Below are 8380 nucleotides of genomic sequence, written 5' to 3' on the forward strand. Positions count from 1 at the left end.
CTGGTGCATTCCACATGTCTCTGTAGTAATTACGAAATTAGTCAATTGTCACCTTTATAAACAAACTTCATTTTGAAACCAGCGGGGGAAAGCAGACTACACATATCGTCATAATTGATCAAAAGCATGTCCAAGACTGTTTAAAATTGGGGGGAGGGTGCTAAGTGCCGGAGGATGTAATCTAGAACTGATTGCCTTTTACCCTGTGAAGAAGGTCGTGTTAAACGTGTTAAGATGTGGAAATGAAGCCAGGGCGCGCACAGAGTAAAACCACAAAATGCCCTTTGGGCTTCTCTGCGGGGTCTTCGCCTAGTTTCTAACACCGTAAGGCAAAGTGGCACCAAGAAGGAAGGGGGTGGGCGTTGTGTTTGTGCGTGAGTTTCGAACTGAGTCACCTTGGGCTCCATCTCTCTAACAGGGACACCTCAAGCAAACCTGTGCCTTTAAGACTCAGTTGCTATCCAAACACAAGTAAACAGAGTGGACCATTAGCGGGCGCCGGGCGCGGAGGCGGAGCCAGGGCGCAGTGGGCCCGGCTCGGCGGCGGGACGCCCGCCCGGAGGGGAGGCGGGGCCGCTACTAAAGCCCGGGACTCCCGGCCCGGGGCAGCCTGGGGTGGGACGCGGGCGGGGACGGAGCTCGGCGCGCTCGCTCCTGGAGGGGAATGGCCCTGCGAGGCTGCGGGCTCCGACCTCACCCGGAGTCGGCGGCGAGAGGCTCGCCTGGGCGCGGAGTTTCGGGGGAGTGCTGAGCGCCGGCCCCAGGCACCCCGCGTTTTTATACGTTCCGCGTACATTTCCGACGAAAACGAGGATCCACTCTCGCTTTCGCTGCCCGCCGTCCGTCCTCCAGATCATGTCCACGGCTCCCGGGACTCCGCCGGGAAGAAGAAGTTTGTCCGGCGTGGACCCGATGACCTTTCCAAGCCTTGCGCCTCGCAGCCGGGACCTGGTCTGAGAGGGGCTTCCCAGGCAGATTTTTCTGCCGGAGGTGAGTGTCTGCTCTGGGAAGGGTCTGCAACGGACCCCTGCGGCTCCCGGGAAGGAGGGAAGGGCTTGGGGTTTGCAGGGGGCGCTCAGGTTCTCGGTCTGGCGTTGCCGCAAGTTCAGACACTGTGGAAAGAAATCGTACGGATGAGATCCTGGGGCATTGTGCTCACTTCCTCGGATCCCTGGGAAGCGACTTCCAGCTAACACCCAAACCACACACACACACACACACACACACACACACACGTAGGTGCTATTTCTCTAGTTCTGTTTGGGGGACATTTAAGCAGGAAAGACTTACTTATAAAAGCCGATCGACTTTGGCTGAGATCAAACCCACAACCCCATGGAGTTTCTGTCCCCGCCCTAGGACACCCGAGTGGACCTGTCCCGGAACAGCAGCGGCAGCGCAGCGCGAGGGGCCTGGACGCGCCGTGCCCGCATGGCCCGCGCAGCTGCAGGCACGTTTCAAGGGGGAAATAGTTCAGTGTTAGGTTAATTCTCCAACCGCCTGCTGGCTTTCTGATTTTCCTTCCACTCTTCAGTCCCGGCGGAGGAGACAGAGGCAGACTCCGCAGGGGCTTAAAAACACTTGGCTCGCGACAAATAGCCACCGAAAAGGGAGTTGCGGTTGTAAGAACGAGGGAGGAAAAGGTGTTTGCGGAGGGAGCGCTGGCGGTGTCTCCATTACCTGTTAGTAGAAGACAAAAGAGGGCCGGGGCTCCCCGGAGCAAAGCGGCGCTGACGACTACTTTCTCTGCTAAAGGAACTACAGCCCTGAGCAGAACGAGAAAATTACTCACGCAGGGGCAGCGAGGGAACAGAGAGAAACAGAACCCAGATTCTGCGGAAGGCATCTTAATTTAATTAACTCCTCGGGAAGGCAGAGGCGCTGTGAAGGGGCAGGAACCTCCAGTCTGCAACCTCTCCCCTCTTGCCCCCCCCACCCCAATGATCTAAGATCGCCTTAGACTATTGCTTTTCCATCTACTTAAAATTCTATTGTGGTTTGGGCTGAATTTTGTAAGCCTACTGATCCATCAGCCACTTCTCTCAGGTACCCATGCACAAGTTTCAGCAGATGATCCCTGCCTGTGAATTATTTTTAGATAATTCAGTGTAATAACACCATTTCCAAAGAGGGAGACTCCTTATCAAGTTACCGTGCTACCTTTTACCTCCCATGGTTTGAAAGCTTCCCTGAACTGAAATTAGTATGTAGACATCTCCTGTGTTGACAGCCAGTGGATCTCACAAAACTCATGTCGGTGCCTGGAAATCCTTGTGAAGGAAGCTGATGACAGAAAAGTAGCCCCAGCCCCACCAACATGCTTTAAGTTCCCTTTCTTGCAAGATTAAGAGTAACCAGTGGTCCCAGGAATGGGATGGAGGAGCAGTGACGGGCAGGAGTGAGCGTCTGTTACCAGGAACCCAGGGTGGGAACTCCATGGCTCAACTGTGGACAAAACGAAAGTAGTTTAGATGTCTGCACTGACTGCAAACATCTTTGGACAGACATTTCCAGCAGCTAAACGGGCAGCATGTAAATCTAAACTCCCTAACTATGTATGGCCAAAGCATTGGGCCGCTGCTTAGGGCAGCTCTGTTTGTGAACGGGTTTCAGAAGGCACCCCTGGTTTGCTGTTTGTCCCTGAAGAAGCCATTAGCTCTGAAAAGTAAAGTTTACAATTCTGTGACATGCACTTTTGTGCCAACATGATGCGGAATTAGAATAGTTACTAACTTTTGTATCATGAACCGTTCAGGGGAAAAGGAAGGAACATGGCACTCAACTCTACTGGAGAATTAATGTTGTAACCTTTATGGCAAAGTTCACTCTGTGCCCTTGGAATCCCCACAAAATGTGGCAGCGATATCTATCAGTGGACAACACTCCCCCCTACACGCACACCCCAGTGCACACTTCCCGTGGTGAGAGTTGGGCTTCTGCCTCCAGTATTTATAAGAAATCTCGTCTGGGAATACACCCAAATAATAATTTCGGTTTCCTCTCTATGGGAGAGAGATTGCTTTTCAACACTAAGGGAAAATAATATTTTGAATTTCTGGAATATCCTCATTATGCAAAGAGAAGCAAATGAATGTGGAATTTATGGTTCTTAATCGGAGGAGAAATAATCAGATGGGTTACCAGCGATGTTAACAGAATCTTCTTTTCCTACCCCGCCAGGAGAGAGGGCTTGAGGGTTGCCGCTGAACACAAATGCATCATGATTTGTGGTGGGAAAGTTTCCTGCTAATGGGGGTTTACTGATTCGGTTGAATGGTCTGACTGAGACCCTCTGTTAACACACCTCTCATTAACTCCCAGCCTGAGCTCCCAGACCGCATACCACCGGGCAGAAGCGGTTCGTTAATAAATCCCTGTCTCCGAGTTGTTCCAAACGGAGGAGGAAGGTGTGGGCCCCACGGAGACAGCCAGATTCGGTCTTGCCAGCGCGCGGTGTCATTAGCGCAGCCCCCTCGAACTACCCTCCTGTACAGCCACGGGCCACACCTCACAACGATTGGAGAAGAGAATTCAGGCGCAGTAAGGGTTGGCTGGGGAAGGGAGGCTGCGTAAGGCCTCCTACCTTTCTGTCGGGTTCGAAGGCGCCACAGACAGGCCCGCCTGCGCTCACCCGGGGTAGATCGAAGCTCTGAGTCCCTGGGAGGCCACCTGCGGGGGAGGGGGGAAGGCCCAGGACCCCAAAGCCGGCTGAACTCACTTCTGAAGGGCGGGAGACTGTGGCCCACGGTGAAGGCAGGTGAGGAGCCCGTGTGTTTCCATTGGGGGCGCAGGGAGCTCCCTGCGTGCGCTCAGGCCGCAGACCTCAGGGACACCTTCCCGGTGGCTGGAGCCCCAGTGCACACCTAGGAGCGGTTAAACAAGGTTGTTCCACTAGGGTCGGGCTGTTCTGCACCCGGCCTGCGGCGGCTGCCCTCCCCCCAATCCTCGCCCCACCCAGCTCCTTCTCTTTTGCTCCCCAGGGAGCCCTCTCCTCCCCTCCGCTCTCCAGGGGGCCTTCCCAGTGTAGGGGCTGCTCCTTGTGCCAGGCCGGGCAGCTGCTCGGGCCTTGGGAGAGTTTGGCGCTCAGTCTGGGAAAAGGGGTTCCGGCTTCAGGCACGTTCTCCGCCCCCATCTCACACTACCCCCCCCCCCCAGCCTGAACCATCTGGAAGGGATCTTGGTGGTGGTGGGGAACGGGAGGGAGGGAGCAGCCCCTGGGAAGGAGGAGGGGCGATTCGAGGCTGGGCCCGGCCGCCGAGGTGTCACTTTCTTTCCTGTGGCCCGTCACGGCTGATAAATGGGACTGAAGCGGAGGAAGGAAAAAAGCAAGCCTCCAAGGTCAACGCGGGGCGAGGTGGACCCCTCTGCTGGCCGGAGGGCCCAGGAGGATGAAGCGTGCCCGGTTTGCGCTCCAGCATGCCCGGCGTGGTCCGGGTGAACACAGGAAAGGCGACCACGCTGCAACGCAGCCCGCGGGGGCGCAGAGGGCAAGGATTCGCCGCACTTGAGCTGATTCCGGTCCTCGGGCCCAAGGTCGGACCCGCAGCCTCTAGTTCCTCCCACGAGCACCGAGCGACGGCAACTCGATTCCCGGCCTGCGGCCCTTGCTGTCTCCAGCGGTCGCGCTTGACTGAGCTTCGCCTGGTTGGGAGGGGCTGGGTGGGCTGGGCCGGGTGTGGACGGAGCTGGAGCCCCCTTCCCACCTTTCTTCCTCTGGGATCCGAGTCTCCTGCTGTGTGCGTACGCGGAATCCGACCTCCCCTAGGGCGCCCAGGAGGGCGGCTGGGGCGCTCTGCTCGCCAGGAGTTACTTCCTCCCCGGGCTGGGCCGAGCTCGGTGCGCGCTCGCTGGACAGACGCTGCGCTCTCTGCTCCAGGTTCCTTCAGGGGGTCTTGGGGTTGGAGTGGGCGCGAGATTGAGAGGGAAGGTGCGGTAAAAGCCCGTGCTAGCGCCAAAGGGCCCAAGGAGCCGGCTGGGATAATAGTCACGGTTTCGCCCTCTCTCCTGCCATTTTCAGGGCTATTTTCTACGTGTTGTTGTCGCCACTTTGCGTTTTTGCTGGACCCCACGCCCATTCGCCTGTGAGACCTGGAAGAAAGGGGCAGCTCCCTGCGCACCCCAGCATCCCGGAAAATGGGGAGCAAGGCCCTGCCGGCGCCTATCCCGCTCCACCCGTCTCTGCAGCTCACCAACTACTCCTTCCTGCAGGCCGTGAACACCTTCCCCGCCGCCGTGGACCACCTGCAGGGCTTATACGGCCTCAGCGCTGTGCAGACCATGCATATGAACCACTGGACGCTGGGGTACCCCAACGTGCACGAGATCACCCGCTCCACCATCACCGAGATGGCGGCGGCGCAGGGCCTCGTGGACGCGCGCTTCCCCTTCCCGGCTCTGCCCTTCACCACCCACCTCTTCCACCCCAAGCAGGGGGCCATTGCCCATGTACTCCCAGCCCTGCACAAGGACCGGCCCCGTTTTGACTTTGCTAACCTGGCCGTGGCTGCCACCCAAGAGGACCCCCCTAAGATGGCAGACCTGACCAAGCTGAGCCCGGGGCTGGGCAGCCCCCTCTCCGGCCTCAGTAAATTGACTCCGGACAGAAAGCCCTCTCGAGGGAGGTTGCCCTCCAAAACGAAAAAAGAATTTATCTGCAAGTTTTGCGGCAGACACTTTACCAAATCCTACAATTTGCTCATCCACGAGAGGACCCACACGGACGAGAGGCCATACACGTGTGACATCTGCCACAAAGCCTTCCGGAGGCAAGATCACCTGCGGGATCACAGGTGAGGGGAAGGAGGAGGCAGGGAGGGCAGGCGAGTTGGCCCCGACAAGCTTGCCAAACGCCTCTAAAATCCCCTGGGAGCCAGAATCTGTCTCCAAGGTCAGCCAACCGCCGGCAGCGGCATCCACGCTGCTCCCCAGCCGGCCCGATGCTGCCTTCTTGTCTGGGGTGAGGCGAGGCCTCCCCACCCCCCCACCCCCGTCGTTGGGCTGGAAGAGTCTCTCGAGTTGGCCTTGGTCCTGGGATGGGTGGTCCTGAGGAGTGGGGAGGAAAGAGTGGTGGGTACTGGAACCCTGGGTGGGTGCTGGTCCTGGCTGCCCTCAGACTATTCTGGAAGTCCCCCACCCACCCACCCCGGGGCCATATTCCCTCCCTTCCCTTCCCAGGTGCGCCCCAAACGCCCTTCTTTTGAGTTGTGTGCGAGGGTCTTAAGGTCACTGAATTTAGCAGCAGCAGCTCCCGCCTCCCCTCCGCAGCCTTCCGCTGGGCGTTAGGAAACGGCCATTAGAGAAATCCTGTACCGCAGGTGTTTGCCTAGGTGCACAACGCCCCAGAGGCGGCAGAGGGAAGGTACTTTCTGCCAACGCTACCTGCTGTTGCCAGAGGTGGGCGTCTGTACCCACCCTGCCTTGCTGTCAAGGGATTCCCGAGAACATGCCCCCCACCCCCAGCCTGGGTCTAGGTGTAGGTTCCGATTTGGTCAGCCCGAATCCCAGAGAACACGAAGCGCTCCCGCGGGCTCGGTGCGCAGCGCCTGAATAGCCGGAGAGGGCGATCCAGTGTACAGAAAAGCCGGCAGCCCGGCGTGTTTCCAGGCGTCTGTTAGAGGAGGTTGACCGTAAACAGAATTACACAGAGGGGAAAAGTCTAAAAACAATTACAATGGAAATTGTTTCTTTTGTCCTTCCAAGTGAGACAGCCCGGAGTGGACTCAGTAATTGTCAAAAGAAACTCAGGTGGGGGGGGGGGGCATCCATGTCAATGAAGCCTTCTGTTGATTTTCAGGTATATCCATTCCAAAGAAAAACCCTTCAAATGTCAGGAGTGTGGGAAAGGATTTTGTCAGTCTAGAACGTTGGCAGTCCACAAAACTTTACATATGCAGGTAAGTTGGTTTTTCTTGTTTAAAAGCAGTGGCTGGTTCGGTTATATCGTGACTAATTTACAAAAGGTGTTCAATCGCAATGTCTTTCTCTTAAAAGGCTCAGAGGTCTGTAGGTGGGGAAAGGCAGCACTCCGTATTTTTTTTTTTGAATATACAAAATCAAATTTTATATTTTTCTGAAAGTACAGGCCAGTGTTTATGGCAAATCATACTTTTGGAATTTTTTTTTCAACCGATCCGCCTTGCATTGAAAACTTTCGTGTTTGGGAGGAAATAAAGGTAATTTTGATAATGGAGGCAATGGTGAAATCCCATACGCGCTTTTTTTTCCCAGGGGCCTCATAATTTGTAGCTTTCGGAACGTTGAGGAATAGTTTAATTTTCCAGCAAAGAGGAGCCTTATTACCCGGGAGAATGTCGTTCCTTAAGAGAGGATTAGAGTTTTTCCTTCCCCCTTTTCCTGCCTGTGACATGGTGATGAAATGGAGGAGCCAGGGATCCCCCACACCGCCCGCCGCGGCGGCCGCGGGTCTGCTCCGCAGTGACCAGCTCGGCGGGGCCGCCGTGTGCGCCTGCACGTGTGTTTTCGTGATTGGAGGATTAGGAGCCCAGATTTGTTCCTGCAAGTCCCCTCTTTTGTTGTCGCGCGCTTGTTATGTTAACGCTTGTGATACCGATAAGACTGGAACTATGGCGGTGGGAAGGATTAATCCTTTGCTTGCTTCACATCTGAACAGGAATCTCCACACAAATGTCCCACATGTGGAAGAACCTTTAATCAGAGAAGTAATCTGAAAACTCACCTTCTCACCCATACAGACATCAAGCCCTACAGCTGCGAGCAGTGCGGCAAAGTGTTCAGGCGAAACTGCGATCTGCGGCGGCACAGCCTGACTCACACTCCGCGCCAGGACTTCTAGAAGAGCCCCGGCTCTGGCCCGGGCGCGCCGCTCCCCTCCCCACGCGCAACTCCCCAACCCTTCACTGACCCCAGCTCTTCCCTGGCTGCAGCCGCACCTGCAGCTCCAAGGAGGGAACTCTTCTGGAGGACTGAGAACTGTAGCAAGCTACGCACTGCGTCCCTTCACCAAGAGCCTATGCTGGTTTCCTGTAGATATTCACAGCTCATTTTAGAGCTCTGTACATATTGTCGTGGGTCTTTGTTTTGTTGTTTTGTTCGTGTTTGTATCTTGTGGGATGCACCTAGATAATGGAAAATGGAAACCAAGTTTATCTTTAAGGACTGTATTTTCAAAATAAAACTTTTCCTTGTTTGGTTTCAACCCTCCTGCCCCAGTGTCTTGCTAAGTTAACTTCTGTTTTCCAGTTGGATTCTGGAAGGCTGGGCTGTCTCTAAAAATTCCGATGCTGAGGGGGTATTCTTTGTTCCTAACTTTTAAAGAGAAGACTTCTCATGGCTTTCTTACTGAAACTTCAGCCCTTCCCTGTTTGACCGTGGCATTTAGAATTGGACAGTTGTGCTGTCT

At 55.6% G+C, this 8380-nt stretch overlaps 1 protein-coding gene across 4 annotated transcripts; it reads left to right on the forward strand.

Moving 5' to 3' along the window:
* The first annotated feature begins 519 nt into the window (after positions 1-519).
* OSR2 (odd-skipped related transciption factor 2) lies at positions 520-8176 on the forward strand. 4 transcript variants are annotated; one of them, XM_017341455.3, is made up of 4 exons: positions 520-990; positions 5018-5789; positions 6794-6893; positions 7713-8176. In XM_017341455.3, the coding sequence occupies exons 2-4, from the start codon at positions 5134-5136 to the stop codon at positions 7785-7787; spliced, it is 831 nt and encodes a 276-aa protein (XP_017196944.1). In that variant the 5' UTR covers positions 520-990; positions 5018-5133; the 3' UTR covers positions 7788-8176. The 4 variants fall into 4 exon arrangements, with proteins under 4 accessions (XP_017196944.1, XP_051699913.1, XP_051699914.1 ...); XM_051843953.2 differs by having other exon boundaries at positions 598-990; positions 7631-8176; XM_051843954.2 differs by lacking the exon at positions 520-990 and adding an exon at positions 4233-4533 and having other exon boundaries at positions 7631-8176.
* Positions 8177-8380: the final 204 nt, after the last annotated feature.

The sequence above is a fragment of the Oryctolagus cuniculus genome, chromosome 6, assembly GCF_964237555.1.
Source record: "Oryctolagus cuniculus chromosome 6, mOryCun1.1, whole genome shotgun sequence".
Taxonomy (NCBI): Eukaryota; Metazoa; Chordata; class Mammalia; order Lagomorpha; family Leporidae; genus Oryctolagus; species Oryctolagus cuniculus.

Coding starts and splice junctions, on each gene's coding strand:
- OSR2 (XM_051843953.2), top strand. CDS start 5,134: ATGGGGAGCAAGGCCCTGCCGGCGCCTATCCCGCTCCACCCGTCTCTG. Junction 5,790..6,793: donor GATCACCTGCGGGATCACAG/GTGAGGGGAAGG, acceptor GTTGATTTTCAG/GTATATCCATTCCAAAGAAA. Junction 6,894..7,630: donor ACAAAACTTTACATATGCAG/GTAAGTTGGTTT, acceptor ACATCTGAACAG/GAATCTCCACACAAATGTCC.